This window comes from Somniosus microcephalus, chromosome 12 (assembly GCF_052327205.1).
Source record: "Somniosus microcephalus isolate GS21.2 chromosome 12, FLI_Smic_1.0, whole genome shotgun sequence".
Classification (NCBI taxonomy): domain Eukaryota; kingdom Metazoa; phylum Chordata; class Chondrichthyes; order Squaliformes; family Somniosidae; genus Somniosus; species Somniosus microcephalus.
This window is the reverse complement of record NC_140998.1, coordinates 133,268,862-133,290,114: the sequence shown is the minus strand read 5'-3', so window position 1 is coordinate 133,290,114 and position 21,253 is coordinate 133,268,862. Positions and strand designations below refer to the sequence as shown.

Genomic DNA, 21,253 nt, shown 5'->3' with positions numbered 1-21,253 from the left:
CTCTCCACACTCAGAGTCACCCCCCCCCCCACTGTTTGCTAACCTCACCCCCGACTGCAAGCCCATCGCCACAAAGAGCAGGCGGATACAGTGCCGGGGACAGGGTTTTCATTAAAACCGAAGTGGAGCGGCTCCTGAAGGAAGGGATTATTGAGGGCAGCACCAGCCCCTGGCGAGCCCAGGTTGTGGTCGTTAAGACCGGCGAGAAGCAGCGCCTGGTCATCGACTACAGCCAGACAATAAATCGCTACACCCTGCTGGACGCCTACCCACTCCCCCGCATAGTTGATATGGTCAACCAGATCGCGCAGTACCGCGTCTTGTCGACCATTGACCTGAAGTCAGCCTACCACCAGCTCCCTATCCGCCCCGAGGACCGCCAGTATACTGCCTTTGAGGCAAACGGCCGCCTCTACCACTTCCTTAGGGTTCCCTTTGGCGTCACCAACGGGGTCTCCATCTTCCAAAGGGAGATGGACCGGATGGTAGATCAAAATGCGTTGCAGGCCACTTTCCCATATCTGGACAATGTGACCATCTGCGGCCGTGACTTGCAGGACCATGACGCAAACCTCGAAAAATTCCTCCGCACCGCCCAACTCCTGAACCTGACATATAACAAGGAGAAGTGCATATTCCGCACAAACCGCCTCGCCATCCTTGGCTGTGTTGTGGAACACGGAGTCATCGGCCCCGGCCCCGACCGGATGCGTCCCCTTATGGAACTTCCACTGCCTCAAGGCCCTGAAGAGGTGCCTAGGGTTTTTCTCCTATTATGCCCAGTGGGTCCCCTACTATGCGGACAAGGCCCATCCGCTGATCAAATCCACCTCTTTTCCCTTGACGGCAGAGGCCCGCTTAGCCTTCCACCGTATCAAGGAAGACATTGCCAAAGCCACCATGCACGCAGTGGACGAATCCATCCCCTTCCAGGTGGAAAGTGACGCGTCCGACTTTGCCCTGGCCGCTACCCTCAATCAGGCGGGGAGACCCGTGGCCTTCTTTTCACGAACCCTCCAAGGCCCGGAGACCAGACACTCCGCTGTTGAGAAGGAGGCCCAGGCGATTGTGGAGGCTGTGCGTCATTGGAGGCACTACCTGGCCGGAAAACGATTTACCCTGCTCACTGACCAACGTTCAGTTGCTTTCATGTTTAACAACAAGCAGAGGGGCAAAATCAAAAATGACAAGATCTTGAGGTGGAGAATCGAACTTTCCACCTACAATTACGAGATCTTGTACCGGCCCGGGAAGCTCAATGAACCCCCGGATGCACTATCGCGTGGCACCTACGCCAGCGCGCAGATCGATAGACTGCGGGCCCTCCACAATGACCTCTGCCACCCGGGGGTCACCAGGTTCTTCCACTTCATCAAGGCCCGTAACCTGCCTTACTCTATTGAGGAGGTCAGGACCATGACCAGGAACTGCCAAGTCTGCGCTGAGTGCAAACCGCACTTTTATAGACCAGACAGGGCCCACCTGATAAAAGCCACTCGCCCCTACGAGCGCCTGAGCGTTGATTTTAAAGGGCCTCTCCCCTCCTCCGACCGCAATGTGTACTTCCTCAATATTATTGATGAGTACTCCAGTTTCCCGTTCGCCATCCCCTGCCCGGACATGACCAGTGCCACGGTCATTAAATGTCTGAACGACCTCTTCACCCTGTTCGGTTTCCCCAGCTATATCCATAGCGACCGGGGCTCATCGTTTATGAGCGACGAACTCCGTCAGTACCTGCTAACTAGGGGTATTGCCACAAGCAGGACCACCAGTTACAACCCCCGGGGGAACGGACAGGTGGAAAGAGAAAATGCGACAGTTTGGAAGGCTGCCCTGATGCCTTAAAGTCTAGGGGCCTTCCAACCTCCCGCTGGCAGGATGTGCTCCCCGATGCGCTCCACTCTATTCGGTCACTGCTCTGCACTGCCACTAACGCCACCCCTCATGAGAAAATGTTTGTCTTCCCAAGGAAGTCCACATCGGGGACATCGCTACCGCCATGGCTGACGTCCCCAGGGCCAGTCCTACTGAGAAGGCACGTGAGGACCCATAAAACGGACCCCCTGGTCGAGAGGGTCGACCTCCTCCACGCCAACCCCCAGTATGCTTACATTGCATACCCGGACGGGCGGGAGGACACAGTCTCCATAAGAGACCTTGCACCCTCGGGGGCCGCAGTAACCCACTACTCACTACCACCCCCCCCCACAATCCGATATCCAGCCCCAGCAGACGGCAGGCCTGGGCCCCACGACCCGCTCGACATCTACGAGGACGACACGCCTGTGCCACAGCCCACGCAGGACTAGATGCCGGAAGCTCCACTACCCCTGCCGTCGCCACGCCGATCACAGCGGCAGACAAGACCTCCGGAGAGACTCCAATACACTAACTTTTAATACACTTCACCCCGCCGGACTCAATTTTAAACAAGGGGTGAATGTGGTAAACCACTGTTTGTATTCCACTGTGTACATGCCTGGACATGCCTCGGCTGACTCCACCCACAAGTCCTAGTATAAAGGTGACTGCTCCCCAGCCCTTTGTATTTCTGGACCGGTCGACCACTCGAGGCAGACCTTCATTCTTTTGTTAATAAAAGCCTTTAGTTACTCTCTTAACTCTCCGTCTTTTATGAGTAATTGATAGCGCATCAGGGTGCGAATGGGGGGTGGGAAGAGAGTCTGAAGGAAAGTGAAGGCATTGACATTTTTTGGGGTTTCAAATAAAATTAACTTCCTGTCTAGATTTGCTTGGTTTACAAAAGCACTTGGACCAACATGCAATTGGATTATAGGAACAGGAGTAGGCCATGCAGCCCCTTGAGCCTGTGCTCTCATTCAATTAGATCATGGCTGATCTGTACCGTAACTTCATTTACCCACCTTTGCTCAATATCCCTTGATACCCTTATCCAACAAAAATCAATCAAGCTCAAGTCTGAAAAATTTCAATTGCAATGTCGTATCACTTCAGTAACCAAATGTTCCCACTGCCTGCATGTGGCAGCTCTACCTAACTAGGCACAGTATTACCTGTTCTTGTATGTCATTCTGAAAGACTTATTGACAGAAAACAATACCACATTGTGCATACTATGTACCTGGTAATGAAGCTGTATGATCAGACCGTGCCCAGTTACCAGCATTCAACAATGCACCTTTTCACTAAGAGTGACAGCAAGTGTGGAATAGCTCAGACAGGATGTGTTGCAGCACACAGAAGCCAGAGAAAAACATAATGCTGCATTGATTTCATACTCCCTGAACATTTAGACAGATAGCAAACTCAGAAGTGAGCAGGTATGTTTTAATACCAGCAGCAGAAGCAGGGTAGAGTTTAAACAATCCACTTTATACAAGAATGGAATTAGCAGGATTCCCAATTTAAAGTAACAGAATGAACACAGCCTCAAATAGGTGCATTTTCATGCCAAAGAAAATGTTGAGTCAATTACTTCACTTTATGCTACTTATGTGGATGGTTCGAGCAATGTTTTACATGTATTGTTTCCACTGTTGTAATTTTTACAGTAGGGAGATCAGGCAAGGGAAACACCATCATTAGAATCAGCAAGAGTGTCCTGAAAGTAGAATTCTAAACACAAGACAAATAAGAAGTATTTCCCCCACACACCATGTACAAACGTCCCTATCCTGGATTCTTCCTAAACAATCTAACCTGCTTAAAATGGTTCGGCATATTTCTCTGGCTCCATAATTGAGCAAAACTCTGTAATACCTTGGTAACTTTAAATCCTTGATGAATTGCCTTCCTTTATATGCGATTCTTTGTTAAAAAGTCAATGAAAAGTTGCCCCTACAGTATGAAACAATGGCCCAGAATTTGCTGGAGAAAGAACAATGAATTTAATGCGCACACCATTATTGGTGTGTAAATAAGAGGAAGATACGCAGTGAATTGCGAAACGCCACAATTGCTGGACGATTTCTGCCGCAAGCTTCGCAAAAGCGGAGCTGTCAACTTCCCGAGTTTCAAGAAATTGCTGCATTTGCACTGTAAATACAAATTAAACTCACCGCAGAAAGGTAGGGCGAGTACTTAATGACACAAGGACCCTTTTAATGACAAGGTTTTATGTTCCTGCAATGCCAGTTAATCTCTCCGGCCCAGAAATGGAACAACTGAAACTGTGGCATCTCATTCCTGCAGCTAGTAAATTGATCCTAGGAGTTTTTTTAATTAAAATGTTCCTGCTTTTCCTTTCTCTTCTTTTTCCTCTCTCTTAATCCAATCTTTCTTTCCCTCTCATTAATTCTCTTTTGGTATCGGACTCTAATTCACTTCTTTTCCATCTCTGTCGTTTCTTTCTCTATCCTTAAATTTTATTGGTTAAGGTGATAGACTGTTGGTCCCATCTTTTACCAAGGTCCCAGATACCCCGTTGACCACATCTTGCTGTTATCAACTTGCATTTCCAGCAACTTGTGGAGCAAACATTTTTTGAGCTGAAGGGTGAGGGGAAAAAAAAATCTAACAAATGGGGCAAAGCACGAGATGCCCCACTCCAGCAAATTCCGAGCCAAGAATGCAGTATAAAAGTTAAATTACATAATCACTGCAGTAAATTTTAATGGCATCCAGTCCTTGCTTGGCCAAGCAAAGCATAGCACACTTCACTGAAAAAGGAAGAATATTATGTGAATAATTTTGTTTTGAGATTATAAATTAAATTTTTTAAAATCTACATTTCCTCCCTGTCCAAATTTTCTTCTCTTCCAAAGTACTAACTAATATTGGATTATTGTTCCACAAGCACAACAGCTATCTGGCACCTTGCCCTAGTGTCTATTCTTCAAGCAAAATAGGACAGCTTGACAGGCTAGTCAGCCACAAAGAGCGACACAGCAGAGTCTGCTCCCTTTCTCGCCTGAAGCACATACACTTAACATGCACACACATTCCAATAGAAGTCAGTAGATAGTGATCAGGAGTGGGAATCTTGTTAATTTTTCCTTTTGCTAGTCAATGAAGTGCAGAGACCAATTGTACCACCCCTACTAATGCCCCAGACAAAATCAGCTCATTCAGCAAACCACCAGGAATTGAATCCGAGACACTTGGTCAGTATGAATTAGTATCACCTGTCAGGAAGCGGCTTTACCAACTGGGTCATCGGAAGAGCTGATGTAAATTTTATCAGGTATTTCAAAAGTGTCCGATGTAAACTGAGACACAGATCAAACTGGAGTGACAATATCTGGTGAGGAATACGTCTCTTCGGATCTATAATTTTCAGCACAGCTTGGCAGCAGAGTGGATTCCTCAACTTTTTGTTTAATAAAAATAAAAAGCCAATAATGCAACTACAATGTTTTTGGATGAAACATGCTGATTAATTGCTGTTATTCAGTGTTGAACAGCATTTATGAAGGAACCGCACTACATAATGACCAATTTCCTCCAAGATTTTACAAGGATTTCAGAAGATAAATAATGGTGGCAGTCAAGTGGATCACAGGAGTTAACCATCAATATATTTTCTATTTGTTTAGGACCCATAGTAATTTAGTGCCATTGAGACATTTTTACCAAAAACATTGCAATATTCTTAAAGCAACAATTTTCACCACAGGAATAGCTCTCCTTTTTCAAGTGTTGTAAACAGAACATTTATGCACTCACCTCAGTTTCAGCAAATCGATCACAGCGTGTAGTGTTTTTTTATCCTTTTTGTTGTGTTTGTCATACAGTTTACCATTATATTGATTTTTTTTTACTCCCTTCTGTGTCAAAGTGAGGGATGTTCATGCTGGGGCATATCAGCATCAAGCAAGTATTGCATAGGCTGAATACTGGATAAAGGAACTTTCTATTCTGCCCAAGAGGTGTGTCTTAACCCAAACCTCAAACATCTCCTACTGCACCAGTGTATTTTTTCATTTCCCACACCAGCTGTCCTTAAACCTTTCCAAATGAGATTGCTAACTTAGCCTGACTCTGTGCTGAACCAAGAGCTCTATGTTCATTCAGAACGTAGCTAATAATGTCCAAACTCATTTCACGTTTGAGCCTTTCATCACATCTGGGCTGGATTCAAACCCAAGTCCCAGTATTGAAAGGACATAGTGCCAACCCACTGTTACTCATTCCTAAAGGACAATTACAATATTAGTTTCATTACTATTGTATTTGTTTGCTGTGTTCTGCAGCTTAAAATTTAAAATATCCTAAGGTAATTCTAAGGTAGTCCCTATCTACTTAGTTCTCTCACCTGATCATTAAACTTTGCTTACATCAATAGTGGGCTGGAGAATGAAGGACCTTAACCGCCAAGATATGTAGGTTGGCAGAGAAATCTTCCCTACTGTGCCAGGATATGCATCCTGCCAACACAGAAGAGCAGTTGCAGAGATATTTATTGCTCAATCGATATATACTGTCCATTTGGCTGAAAGACGACATCATGGAACTAGACCACGGGTTAATCATTTCCCTTCTTTCCTCCTTCCAAATAAAAACACACCAAAATACAAACTCCTCACCTCCATGATGGGGATTGTAGTTCAAATTAACATTCAAAGATCTAACTGCGCCTGTAAAATACTACTTTATCTTCTCAGCTGGCGGAGAACAGTGTGGATGCAGGAATGCGGCAAGACACAAAAGGGATTGCAAATGGCAATGTTTATTTCTCGTCAGTTGAGGAAAGCGATAGCTGACCATGTACCCACTAGAAGTGTTGTGCTTCAAATAATTCTCATTAAGAAATTAAACGCAAAACACAAAACTTTATTCCTGACCATTGTTTAAGTCTAACTCTCTTCTTCATCAACAGATCACGGTGTTCCACGTACACAACCAACATGTTAAACATTTTTCCTTAAGAATCTAACTGTACCCCTCGCATGAATAAAAGGCTACCATACAAAGGTGGCAATTTAAAATAAGACAAAAAAACCCTCAAGAACTATAAAGTGTTAGATTTCAAAAAGTCTTCATCTGTTGGATTATTGTTGTTCCATGGGCTTGAATATTTGAAATTCAATACCTGCGCACGCAAATAAATGTGCTCATCTTTTCCAAGTTGATATTAGGGGAAGCTTTGTAATAATATGACCTATTTGAGACACCAAATGCACCATAAACCCTTGCTTGGCATAATGAATACTTAAACAGAAGAATTACAAACCCTCCAAGACAAATTGGATATCTGAATCCAAAGTTAGAATCACTCCAAATAATTTGTATTTTATATACCATTATCATACACATTCTACAAATTTCTGTATTAGCATTTCTTCAAGAAATTGACTTATTTACATAATTGTTAACAAAAACTCTCACTTTTTCAGACCAGCGTCTTGTGGAGTTCTAGTTAAATGCTTTCATCAGTGACGTTATGAGGCACTGGTTTGGGACAAGTGCAAATCAAATCATGTCTTCTGTTTCTTCTCAGCTGGCGAGTAGTCTGGATCCAGCTCTTTTCGCAACCTTTTTAACCATCCAGAAGGCTGGCCGGTCTCAGCTGGTGACAGGGTCCCTTGGGGACAATCAAAAATGTTTTGTTTGGCTGCTATGCCATTCTTAGTACATTCTGAATGCTCATTTATCCCAGACTGGGAACAGTCTTCCTTGTGGTGCAATGAGGCTACCTGTACATAGTTACCAGCTTCAGACTTGGAAGCTACTGCTGAATCCTCCTGTTCTGGGTAAGTCTGTTCACAGTGCCCTGCGTATTGCTTATCAAAAAGCCCACTGATGTGATTGTTGCAGGAAGCCTCTGAACACCTTTCTTCCACATCACAAGTCCTGGTTTTGGATTTATCAATGTGGTCTCTGTAACAATCGTCAGAATTACTTTTTGCTCCAGCTGAATGGATTTCTGCAAAAGGGATTGTTGGAGATAGCGCGGATTTAATAAATTCCTGACCAGGTTCTTCTCTGGCTATCTGCTGTACATTTTGGGTATTCACACATTCCAACACCTCTGTGTGACCACACAGTTCTTGTGCCTGGCTGTCAAATGCTTGACACTGGTTAGTTAGGTTACTGTTGTTTCCTACACAGACTGATTTGCCATTAACCTTTTTGGCCTCATAACAATTCTCAGTACAGCTAGTGGGGACATCTTCGACAGCATGTTCCTGCTCTCCAGATGTCATTTCCTTCACAGGTGTTACAGTACTGCATTCATGACTGAGCAAGACTGAATGCTTGCTCTTTGCCTGTGTGTGTGTATAACTGGCTGAGCTGGTGCTTTCACCATTATGTTCATCTAAACATCTTTCCTCTCTAAGTCTGTGATGAGACACTGCTGCACCTTTTCTTGCAGCATCATTTTCTTGGGCTAAAGTACTTAATGAACAGCCTTTCTCACTTGTGTCCGGCATATCCGCCAGTGACAAAAACATCATGGAGCCTCCTTTTGATTTCAACTGTGACTTGAAGGTATTTTGGATCTTGCTGTAGGCCTTATAAACCTTTCTGACCTCGGACTCGCTGCCTGAGCAAGGAGACACTCTTCCTCTACTATTATCAAACTCAATACTGCTTCTTTCTGGTGAAGATGAAGCTGAAGAAGAACGGTCACCACCATGTACTCGAGAATAGTTGCTATTATCCTCAGTACTACATTGTTTTACTTTTTTGAGTTGTGAAGTATTTCTTTTTTCCCTACGGAGTTTTTGCTTGGCTCTTGAAGCATTTCTTTGGCGTGTAGATACGCGCCGCCGACCATTGCTACTGGAACTACTGGAATCATTTGCCTCTGGGCTCGGAGATCGAGGCCTTGTCACAGGATCTGTATCCGAGTCTGTATTTACTTGTTGATAGTTGTTTTCTGAGGAATCAGAGTCATTAGAAAGAGTTAGAAGCCGCTCGTCTTGGTAGCGCCTGAGTGCAGACAACCTCTGCTGACGAGACCGTAAGTCTTCCCTGGTTGCAGAAGTATTGGACAGCTTCTGTCGGCCCAGGGTGTAGGTTGCCTCATCTGAATCATCACCTTGCTGGGGTGACAGTGGTAAGGAAGCAGAAGATTCAGAGTCGCTGTATCCTGATCGTTCACTAGCCCCTGCATGCAGCTGAAGAATTGTACTCTCACTCAGGTCACTGTCAGAGTCAGAACTCCAACCCTCAATCTCACGCCGTACAAGAGAATCGAAGAAAGCCATCATTCTTGGATCTTCCTGAACTGACTGGTTAGCATAATCATGAGACAAACCACTCCCACTGTTTAAGACCAGGCTGATGTACTCTTCGTGAGTATAAAGATTGCGGCTGTCATCTTCCACCTCTCCTTCCAGGTCTCCAGCACAATCTGGTTGAAGGTATGGACTCCACACCTGCATTAAGAAAACACAAAACATTTAGTGTTTACAGTTACATCAATTTTCCTGAAATAGTATTTTTTGAACCAGATTAAAAGTACAAAAACATAAATCGGCCATAACTATTTTCAGATTTTCTAATTTAATGCTCTGAAGTTAAAATTTATAGCTCTCACGCAGCCTTGTCAAAACAAATATAAATAATCCTTACGGAATTTGAGACTAAAGGTGGGTGAATTTTAAACCAAACTTTAAAACTGAGCTTTGCATTTATACTGCAATAGTCTCAAGTCATCTTCAGTGAACAATGTACAAGAACCTGTCTTGTGATAAAATATATGAGCAAAACCAAACGGAAGGTCTTTTCTATTAGTGCTCAGTTTTGTCACAATCTTGCTGGAGCATTTCAACAACACCAACTCCACTTGCTTTAATATAGCACCTTTAACATAAAGAGTGCACCGAGACCCTTTGAAAACTGAAAGAATTTAGGGAACAAATGCTGAACCTTGGAGGGAGAGATTAGGAGGGTTGGTTGAAGGCTTGGTCCAAAACATGGGTCTAGAGAAGATTTTTTAAAGATGGAGAGAGAAATGGAAGGAATTCCAGTGAGCAGAGCAGAGGCAGCCTGCATTGCTGCTGAGATAGCAGGGAAAGCACACGTTTCACAAATTCTTTAGATTCTCAAATGGTTATTAGAGTACAATTTCATTGCAGTGGATTTTATTGATACTTTAACTTTTCTAGTCACATATACAGTAGTGTATTACATTTCTGGTTTCATAAAGATTACATGCTGCTGTGCACGCATGGATTGAAAAAAACAGACTATATTCTTTGAAATAGTTATAACAAAATAAAAGATTTTTTGAGTAATGGAATATAGAATCTAAAAATTTAATACTGGTTTGTCTATAAGTTTATCACAAACATTATTGGAAAAGAAAACTGGTACAATTTTGTTTTCATCAAGTGAGGGATCTTTACTCTAGAGAATGGAGCATCTTACCAATTCAGATACTCAATATCTGCAGTAAGCAAGCCCAGGTCAGATAGAACAGAACTAGTGGCAGAGTGAAACTCTGGCCCAACAAAATGTTCACCCCAAACTCAAAAGAGGACCTTGGGTCTACAGTTACAACAAGCACACATATAGCAGTCAGGTCTTTGCTTTGCCACCATCAATCACCAGCTCAACATACAAAATCATCTCTCTCGTCCACCTACAGGCAACACCTGGCATTGCACGGAACAAAAGAGAAAGAACTCGCATTTATTTAGTATCCTTCATGTCCTCCAAACTTTCCAAAGTGCTTTACTTTTCAAGTGCAGTCACTGTTGTTCTGTCGGCAGTTATTCTGTATTTTTAAAATTTAATTAAAAATACACCAAGTGATTGTTATTCAGAATCATGAGCTACAAAATACATCACACGTATCAGCTATCTTTGCGGACTCTTTTGAGCAAGATTGACAATTTAATGCCAGCTTTGTACCGTCAGCCAATACCCACCAGGAGCTGACTAATTTCCCGTAGGACATCTCCAGACAGCCTCGCTGGATTTAAACCCAGTTCTCAAAGGTCAAATGCCAGCATTCTAAGCCACTGTGCCACCCAATCTCTCTCACACCAGAGGCAGTCAAGCTTTTAAGGTTCATGAGGAATTGATGACCAAAAACACTGTGGCCTTGTAAAGAAAGTTGAATTTAAGTACATTCCATGAGTCACAGACCACACCTGCAGTAGAATGTTTATATAATGCCAACATTAACTCCGTAAATGAAGTGGTGTCTGAGGTGTGGTAAACTCATGATTTCCTGTATCGCTGTGCAATCAATATTTTACTACAATGACAATGAGCTAGTATAGCTTGGGAAGGTTTAGTTCTTTGGGTTGGTTCAGAACCCATAACACAAAACAAAAACCAATCCCCTTGAAGAGCACAAACCATTGACTGTGGCTGTAAAAATAATAGAAATTTATTAAAAGTGTCTCAACATCTCAGCCCCATTGAGAAATTAATGATGATGAATGATTAAATATCCATTGGATTGGTTTGCACAATACTTTGTGTTTCAAGGAATGCTAACAATACTCTCTTTGAATATTGTTTTAAAGGGTAATTGAGGCAGACAATGAGTGAGCTGTAATTGGTTGATACTGAACCAAGGCTGGGTTAAACAACCGTTAAATGGTTGGGTTCAGCGTCAGCTTGGCTCAGTGTTAGCACCTTGGAGTGAGTGTGGGTTCAAGCCACAGCACATGACTTCAGCACATAATCTACAACAACGACTTGCATTTATATAGCTCCTTTAATGTAGAATACCATCCCAAGGCACTTCACAGTCGTATTTAGATAAAAATCGACACTGAGCCAAAGGAGGAGCTATTAGGAGGGAATTCTATATTGTTGGAGGTACCACTATTTGGATGAGATATGAAACTGATGACCCATTCAAAGAGGAGATGGGGCGTTCTCCCAGTTTTAACATTCATCCCTCAACCAACATCATGAAGCACCTTGGGATGTCTGGAGGAACTGAAAGAAATCAGTATTTGTAGGGAAATGGTGTTAGGAAAATTGATGGGACTGAAGGCCGATAAATCCCCAGGGCCTGATGGTCTACATCCCAGGGTACTTAAGGAAGTGGCCCTAGAAATAGTAGATGCATTGCTGGTCATCTTCCAGAACTCGATAGACTCTGGAACGGTACCCATGGATTGGAGGGTAGCTAATGTTACCCCACTATTCAAAAAAGGTGGTAGAGAAAAAGCAGGAAATTATAGACCGGTAAGCCTGACATTGGTAGTGGGGAAAATGCTAGAGTCTATTATAAAAGATGTAATAGCAGAGCACTTGGAAAGCAGTGACAGGATTGGACAAAGTCAACATGGATTTACAAAAGGTAAATCATGCTTGACTAATCTACTGGAATTTTTTGAGGATGTAACTGGTAAAATAGATAAGGGAGAACCAGTGGATGTGGTGTATTTGGACTTTCAGAAGGCTTTCGATAAGGTCCCACATAAGAGATTAGCGTGCAAAATTAAGGCACATGGGATTGGGGGCAAGGTATTGACTTGGATAGAGAACTGGTTGGTGGACAGAAAGCAAAGACTGGGAATAAACGGGTCGTTTTTCGAGTGGCAGGCAGTGACTAGTGGGGTACCGCAAGGATCGGTCCTAGGACCCCAGCTGTTCACAATATATATTAATGATCTGGACGAGGGGATTGGATGTAATATCTCCAAATTTGCAGACGACACAAAGCTGGGTGGGAGGGTAAGCTGTGAGGAGGATGTCGTGAAACTCCAGTAAAATTTGGACAGGTTGGGTGATTGGGCAGGAACATGGCAAATGCACTATAATGTGGATAAATGTGAGGTTATCCACTTTGGTGGCAAAAACAGGAAGGCAGATTATTTGAATGGCAATAGATTGGGAGAAGGGGAAGTGCAAAGAGACCTGGGTGTTATTGTGCACCAGTCGCTGAAGGTAAGCATGCAGGTGCAGCAGGCGGTTGAGGAGGCAAATGGTATGTTGGCCTTCGTAGCAAGAGGGTTCGAGTACAGGAACAAGGATGTCTTGCTACAGTTGTACAGGGCCTTGGTGAGACCACACCTTGAGTATTGTGTGCAGTTTTGGTCGCCTTACCGGAGGAAGGACGTTCTTGCCATGGAGGGAGTGCAGCGAAGATTCACCAGGCTGATACCTGGGATGGCAGGAATGACATATGAGGAGAGATTGTGTCGGTTGGGCTTATACTCACTGGAGTTTAGAAGATTGAGAGGGGATCTCATCGAAACCTATAAAATTCTGTCAGGTCTGGACAGACTAGATGCAGGAAGGATGTTTCTGATGGCCGGGGAGTCCAGAACCAGGGGTCATAGTCTAAGGATAAGGGGTAAGCCATTTAGGACTGAAATGAGGAAGAATTTCTTCACCCAGAGAGTGGTGAACCTGTGGAATTCTCTATCACAGAGGGCGGTGGAGGCCAGTTCATTAAATATATTCAAGAAAGAGTTGGATATATTTCTTGAGGCTAAAGGGATCAAGGGATATGGGGAGAAGGCAGGGACAGGGTACTGATCAGCCATGATCTCATTGAATGGCGGAGCAGGCTCGAGGGGCCGAATGGCCTACTCCTGCTCCTATCTTCTATGTTTCTATGCATAAATGCAAGTTCTTTCTATCATATTAGAAGTTTTGTTTACAGCATTTCCTTCAAGCATCATACATACTTCAAGGAAGACTTTCCCCATCACACTCGGATACTGTGAAGTTGCAGAAGTCTGCTAGCATACTATAAGTCATAGATCTCTGCACACTTCCGAATTTTTTTTTGATTTAAAGATTTTTTTAAAAAGCCTCCAAATTCCTGCCTCAATCGGATGCTGCTGCCGACACCACCGCAGGTCACTCCCACATTGACACAGCCTGCTCCCACCACCATCTGGTCCTTCTCTCCAGACTGGCTATGTTTGTGGGAGCACTTCTTTTTGTTAGAATGTTGAGTCAAAGATTCCCCGTGTTCTTTCCTAACAATGGAGGTGAACACACAGCTTCTTGTTGATGTCCAGCACTCTTTCAAGTTCCATTTCTCCATCGTATCAGGGGCATTCACTTGAATCTTCACAAAGCAGCATGGTAAAATTCTCTCGAAGATAGAACATGCTGAAGGCACCAAATAGCAGTCATAGCTATCATGACTCCAAGGAGACTCAGTGGCTCACTGAAAATACTGCATCTCCTTGTGGAAATACTGACAATGATGATTGATACAAGCGTCAAGCTTGGAACCTCAAATAGCATTTCTCAAAACAGAAATGAAACTTTGAGATCAGCTACCTGAAAATGTAGCAGTAGACAAAGTCCAAATGCTAAATTTCACTGCTTTCTCCAATGCAGAGCAACAGAAACTGGAGCTTCTGCAGACAGGAGAATGAACTAATGGGGTAGCCCAAAGAAGAAGCTTGTATACAGTACTGTCATGGCATCAAGAATATGCTGAACAAGCAGGTCTCCTGCAATTCTTCTTCCCTATTAACTACTCTGCGGTATAGGAAAGAGAGCAAAAGATCAATCATTTAATTTCATAGGCATTACGTAAACACTTAAGTGCAAAATCTTTAAGAACAGATTTTACTCGCACACTAGAGACACACATAAACATAGACAAGATGGTTATGTTATTGGACTGAATGCTCAGAAGATACATGCTGAACTGCACAAAGATTAAAATAAATTGCTGTAGGAATAGGAAGCGTGTTGCTGAATAAACTGCCTACGATGATGTACATACTGATAAATCTGGACTCCAGAACGGTTTTGTCTATTGAGATGTGTAAAATAAAACACAAGTATATTTACCTTGAACTGGGCAAGTGCCAGTACCAACAAAGTTTATTGTCCAAGATACCAGCTATATTAGGGATTTTCCATTTTTCTTTTAAAATGCTAATTGTTATGGACATCTTCAAACAATGCCGTCTCAGCATATAGGGCTCAGTGTACACAGATGGCCAAGTGGCTGAAGTCTAAATGTGGCCAGTGTCAAACTCCTGCTGGTGGTACGACATACCTTGATAATCTTTTCCACTCCTGATGAGCAGATCATGTATGAATGAGGGTTGAAGCGCACTTGATTTACGATGGAGCGATGACCCTTCAGTACCATGAACGCACCATTCACGATCCTTGCGGGGCCTCCTGCAAACCAGAAATGACTACACATCATCTGTTTTTTAAATACATTAAAAAGTAACCATTTTCTTTATTTTTAACAAATACACGTTTGATTCCAGTATACATTCGACCACACATTATATTTTGTGATAAGTAAAGCAAGTTAATTCTGTCCACCAATCTCTTCATATGCTTATTTTGTCAAAATTACCAAAGCCCACTACTGCAATCAACAACCCAACTATGAAAGGAATTTAGATTTATCCAACTGCTTGAAGCTTTGCTCAGGTTCCTGAAGGCTATATCCAAATCCACAATTAAGTCTTAATTTCTCTTGTTGTTGACCAGTTTCCCCAATAATGTTTATCCACTGTTTCCCCCCAAAAAGGGCTGTGCCAACTTTCTTGCTGTGCTTCAAGCAAGTATTAAACAACTTTAACACATAAACAATGACCATGGGGACTATACCATACATTGGGGTGGATATTCCCTCCCCAAATGGACTTTGGCTGGTGGAACGCAGGCTGGTAACCTGGTTGTCCTGGCGGGAGGCCCAGTCCATCAGGATGGCAGGCTGCGGCTGAAGTGTGAGCGTTCTGGGGCAGACGGCCGGTGGGACTCTGGACCCAAAGAAGGTGGACGGCAGCTGGAGCAGCAGCAGTCCAGGCTGGATGTCCAACCTGGAGGCGCACGTCTGGCCCCACAAAAGTCCAACTTACCTTTAGGCGCCACACTGCAAGCTCCACCCAGTTCAGCCCGAGAATGTTATCGGGGTCCTACTTTGATGTCACAGGACCCCGATTTAGATACTGCAATCAACTGGGTGTCTGCTTCAGGCAGCTGCTTGTGCCGCCTACTCAGCGGACCCCAGTAAAAAAAAGGCAAAGAAAACGGCGCATTCCATTTTCAGGTCTCTACCGCCCCATTTCCAGTGGGCGGGAGGCCTGAAAATTCAGCCCAATGGATTCATACCCTGTTTTTAAGTTCTGAAATTGCAGTTTGAACTCACTTGAAACTTGTGATGAGTCTCCACTCGTTCCTATATAAAATGAGTTTGGACAGTTTGAAGGCAGGGCACAAATTCACAACAGAAATCCACCAGAGTTTGCTACAAATGAGCAATCTCATCCAGAAAGGCCATAAAAGATTGTTTGCGTTGGGACATTTAAAAAAAAAATCACCGGAACCGTAGAATGCATTTTTAAATATGCTTTCTTTATTCATTATTTAAAGAGCACAAAATCCCTCTATTTCATCCACCCTCCCCTATCCTCCTGCAACCAAGACATCTGTTCTCCACCCAATCACAACAATAGATTCTCCCTCAGGTTTCTCTACCCACCCCTCTGCCGAGGGAGGCACTTTCCCAGAGCAGTGTGACCGAGACTGCAAATACAGGCACGGGGAAGGGGAGGAGAAAACTAAATCTGCATCCCTCCATTCCGTGGTGCTATTCATTTACGATCCAATGAACCACCGTTTTAATTTCATTTTGTATGTCAAATTACTTCATTATGGAATTCATATTATTTGAGAGAAAAATCCCGAATATTGGTGGCACTTTGTTTGTTGGGGGGGGGGGTGGGTGGGGAGTTAACTTCCATTACATTTTGTATTGCAGCGATCAAAACTATGGCCATTAGCACTGGTCATCGCAGCATTTCCTTGGCATTTCCTGTTAGCAATATGGAATTCCTGTTTGCTTAGCAAAGTGAGGGTGACAATAAAATGTAGTCAATTAAACAGTATGCAACACATTTTGCTATAAACAAAGAATCCTCAACAGCAAACCAAACATCTCAGAGGGAGTGCCCACTGCTTTAATTGTACTCTCAATTTTGTGGACATCAGACTTAAAAAAACCAAGAAAGCAAATAAATTATAAATTTAAAGATAGCGCATGTTTGCAGATTAACGATAGCATATGCTGCACTTTAAATAGTACAAAGTTAACCCTTCAGCACAGGGGCTTCCCCCACCTAAGAAATAATGTGTGTTGGGGGAGTGGGGGAAGTAGTGGGGAGCTTTTATTAAACCAGATAGCCATATGTGATCACATTGGGGAAATTCACCTAAATCCTTGAGAAAATACTTGTGACAAACCTCAGCACATTTTACAACTGTAATAAATTTGCACTGAACAGTTCGCCGAGTCAGGCCAATTTCACAAAAGGGCCCTACAACAAACGTCGGACCCTTATTTAAATATGGTAATGACATTTTTAAATGCTTTTGGCACTCGCCCTAGATGACTATGATCCAATATGGCAGGTGGTGCATTTCTGGCACGGGTCGAGCATACGTGCACTGCTTACCATACGTGGACACTTAAGCACCTTTTTCTCATCTGAAAAATGGGCAATTAAATTTCTAGGCCAAGGTGCTTGGAGTTGGATAAAGGAATAAAAGTTGGGAAAGTAGAATTGAGAAATATTTTAGGGAGGGAAATCAAGAAAGCAAGAATCATAGCATCATTACAGTACAGGAGGAGGCCATTCGGCCCGTTGAGCCTGTGCCGGCTCTCTGCAAGAGCACTTCAGCTAGTCCCACTCCTCCACCCTTACCCCGTAGCCCTGCAATTTTTTTTTCCTTCAGGTACTTATCCAATTTCCTTTCGAAGGAGACGATTGAATCTGCCTCCAATACCGTTTCGGGGTTACATTGAAGGTGACCTGCTCTCATTCTCCATTAATGTGCTTTTCCTTCCCTCCAATGGCCCACCCAGAGCAGAACTTGCTGTTTGAGGAAGTGCAGAGGCAAATCCATTTCCCACTAATCAGTGACACAACACCTTGGTACACCAACGTAGCATGTCACAAAATTGACCATAGGAACATACATGGTTAAATAAAGTAACAAGAAACGATTCATAAAAATGGACATAAAGATTAATGCACTGTCCCCCAAATAATGGGTGTGGTAAACCACTGTTATACCTGTCTGTAAGTGTATGTGTATTCCACTAGGTACAGGTCTGGACATGCCTTGGCTGACTCCTCCCACTATTCCAGGTATATAAGTGACTACCTCCCAGTCCCTTAGTATTCTGGACGGGTCGACCACTCGAGACAAGACCTTCATTCTTTAGTTAATAAAAGCCTGGTTGTTACTCGCTTAACCTCAGTCTTTTGAGTAATTGATGGCGCATCAATTTTATTAACAAAATTTTTTATAATGGAGAATATCCTCACACCAGCATGCCTGGACCTGGACAGTCGGGAAGCGGGCGCTTCCACCAAGTTTGCTCACTGGCTCATGTGCTTCGAGACATTCCTGACTGCCTCCACTGCGGTCGTAACGGATGCGAACAAACTGTCTGTCCTGATCTCCAAGGTGAACCACCAAGTATACTCAGTCATCCGGGACGCGACCTCGTACACAGCCGCCCTCCAGCTCCTCAAGACCAAGTACACGCGCCCTGTGAACGAAGTATACGCCAGGCACCTACTGGGGAGTCGCAAGCAACAACCTGGGGAATCGACTGAGGAATACCTCCAAGCTCTGTCCGTGCTTGGCCGGGCCGGTGGGTGTAAGGCGGTAACGCCCACTACGTACACGGAGGAACTGATCCGGGATGCCTTCGTAGCGGGCCACAGGTCCAACTGCACCCGACAGCGACTGCTGGAGCAGAGTGACCTCACCCTCGACAAAGCCTCCGAAATTGCACTAACGCTGGACGCAGCCTACCGGGGCATGGATGCCTACTCCTCTGCACCGTGGACGCCGCGGGGAACGACAACCTGGGACACGGTAGGACAGCCCCATAGCACCGTGCCACCCCAGCCACAGCCCAACGACGGCCCAACTACCGCAGCAGTGTCCCAAAGCCAGACAGCAGTATCCCAAGGCCAGAAATGCTACTTCTGTGGCCAGGCCAAACACCCCAGAGCGCGCTGCCCGGCGAAGAATGCGACCTGCTCGGGCTGCGGGAAAAAGGGACACTACACCAGCGTCTGCAAGGCCAAAGCCACCCCGAACGCCAGCAGCGCCGCGTGTGGGCCGTGCGAGCCGCCATCTTGGGCCTCCCCAGCCATGTGCGAACCACCGCAGCAGCAGCCATCTTGGACGACTCCAGCCACATGGGAATCATGGACGCCGCCATCTTGGACACCAGCCGGGACGCAGCAGGCCGCCAACCCCCCCCCATCTGATACCCGCAGCGACACACCGACCCCTACGCTGGCCTCTGTTACGCTGGACCAAACGAAACCGCACCAACTAGCTCGGTCCAAAATGGACGTTAAGGTAAACGGCCATGCAATAAACTGCCTTTTTGACTCCGGGAGCACAGAGAGCTTCATCCACCCCGACACGGTGCGGCGTTGCTCTCTCCCAGTCCTGCCTGCGCACCAGCGGATTTCTATGGCCTCCGAGTCCCAGTCAGCGGACATTGGCGGCTACTGCGTGGTGACACTAGTAGTAGACGGGACTGTGTTCAATAATTTTAAACTCCTGGTCCTGCCCGACCTCTGTGCTGCCGTTCTACTGGGGTTGGATTTCCAGTGCCACCTCAAAAGCGTTACGATGGCCCCCCTCCCCCCACTCACAGTCCGCAGCCAGCAGCCTCCAAATTGCCCGCCGCGCACCAGATGCAACCTCTCCACACTCAGAGTCCCACCCCCCCCCCCCACTGTTTGCTAACCTCACCCCCGACTGTAAGCCCATCGCCACAAAGAGCAGGCGATACAGTGCCGGGGACAGGGTTTTCATCAAAACCGAAGTGGAGCGGCTCCTGAAGGAGGGGATTATTGAGGGCAGCTCCAGCCCCTGGCGAGCCCAGGTTGTGGTCGTTAAGACCGGCGAAAAACAACGCCTAGTCATCGACTACAGCCAAACAATAAACCGCTACACCCTGCTGGACGCCTACCCACTCCCCCGCATAGCTGACATGGTCAACCAGATCGCGCAGTATCACGTCTTTTCGACCATTGACCTGAAATCAGCGTACCACCAGCTCCCCATCCACCCTGAAGACCGCCAGTATACTGCTTTTGGGGCAAACGGCCGCCTCTATCACTTCCTTAGGGTTCCCTTTGGCGTTACCAACGGGGTCTCCGTCTTCCAAGGGGAGATGGACCGGATGGTCGATCAAAACGCGCTGCAGGCCACTTTCCCTTACCTAGACAATGTGACCATCTGCGGCCATGACTTGCAGGACCATGACGCAAACCTCAAGAAATTCCTCCACACCGCCCAACTCCTGAACCTGACATATAACAAGGAGAAGTGCATATTCCGCACAGACCGCCTCGCCATCCTTGGCTGTGTTGTGGAACATGGGGTCATCGGTCCCGACCCGGACGCGTCCCCTTATGGAACTCCCACTGCCCCACTGCCTAAAAGCTCTGAAGAGGTGCCTAGGTTTTTTTTCCTTCTACGCTCAGTGGGTCCCCTACTATGCAGACAAAGCCCGTCCGCTGATCAAGTCCACCTCTTTTCCCCTGACGGCAGAGGCCCGCTTGGCCTTCCACCGTATCAAGGAGGACATTGACAAAGCCACCATGCACGCAGTGGATGAATCCATCCCCTTCCAGGTGGAAAGCGACGCATCCGACTTTGCCCTGGCCGCCATCCTTAATCAGGCGGGGAGACCTGTGGCCTTCTTCTCACGAACTCTCCAGGGCCCGGAGACCAGACACTCCACGGTCGAGAAGGAGGCCCAGGCCATTGTGGAGGCTGTGCGCCATTGGAGGCACTACCTGGCCGGAAAACGATTTACCCTGCTCACTGACCAGCGTTCAGTTGCTTTTATGTTCAACAACAAGCAGAGGGGCAAAATCAAAAATGACAAGATCTTGAGGTGGAGAATCGAACTTTCCACCTACAATTACGAGATCTTGTACTGGCCTGGGAAGCTCAATGAATCCCCAGATGCCCTATCGCGTGGCACCTGCGCCAGCACGCAGATCCATAGGCTGAGGGCCCTCCACAATGACCTCTGCCACCCGGGGGTCACCAGGTTCTTCCACTTCATCAAGGCCCGCAACCTGCCTTACTCCATCGAGGAGGTCAGGACCATGACCAAGAACTGCCAAGTCTGCGCTGAGTGCAAACCGCACTTTTATAGACCAGACAGAGCCCACCTGATAAAAGCCACTCGCCCTTTCGAACGCCTGAGCGTCGATTTTAAAGGGCCTCTCCCCTCCTCCGACCGCAATGGGTACTTCCTCAACATCATTGACGAGTACTCCCGTTTGCTATCCCCTGCCCGGACATGACCAGTGCCACGGTCATTAAATGTCTGAACAGCCTCTTCACCCTGTTCGGTTTCCCC

At 45.6% G+C, this 21,253-nt stretch overlaps 1 protein-coding gene across 1 annotated transcript in view; it reads right to left on the bottom strand.

The window, feature by feature from the left end:
• Window positions 1-6,735: 6,735 nt before the first annotated feature.
• Window positions 6,736-21,253, bottom strand: part of dcaf5 (ddb1 and cul4 associated factor 5) — a 141,601-nt gene continuing 127,083 nt past the window's right edge. Inside the window, exons 8-9 of the mRNA XM_086003577.1 lie at window positions 14,876-15,003; window positions 6,736-9,308 (exon numbers count right to left, since the gene is read on the bottom strand). Of these exons, the coding sequence (XP_085859703.1) occupies window positions 7,401-9,308; window positions 14,876-15,003 (2,036 nt within the window). The 3' untranslated portion in view covers window positions 6,736-7,400. The remainder of the gene's footprint in view (window positions 9,309-14,875; window positions 15,004-21,253) is intronic.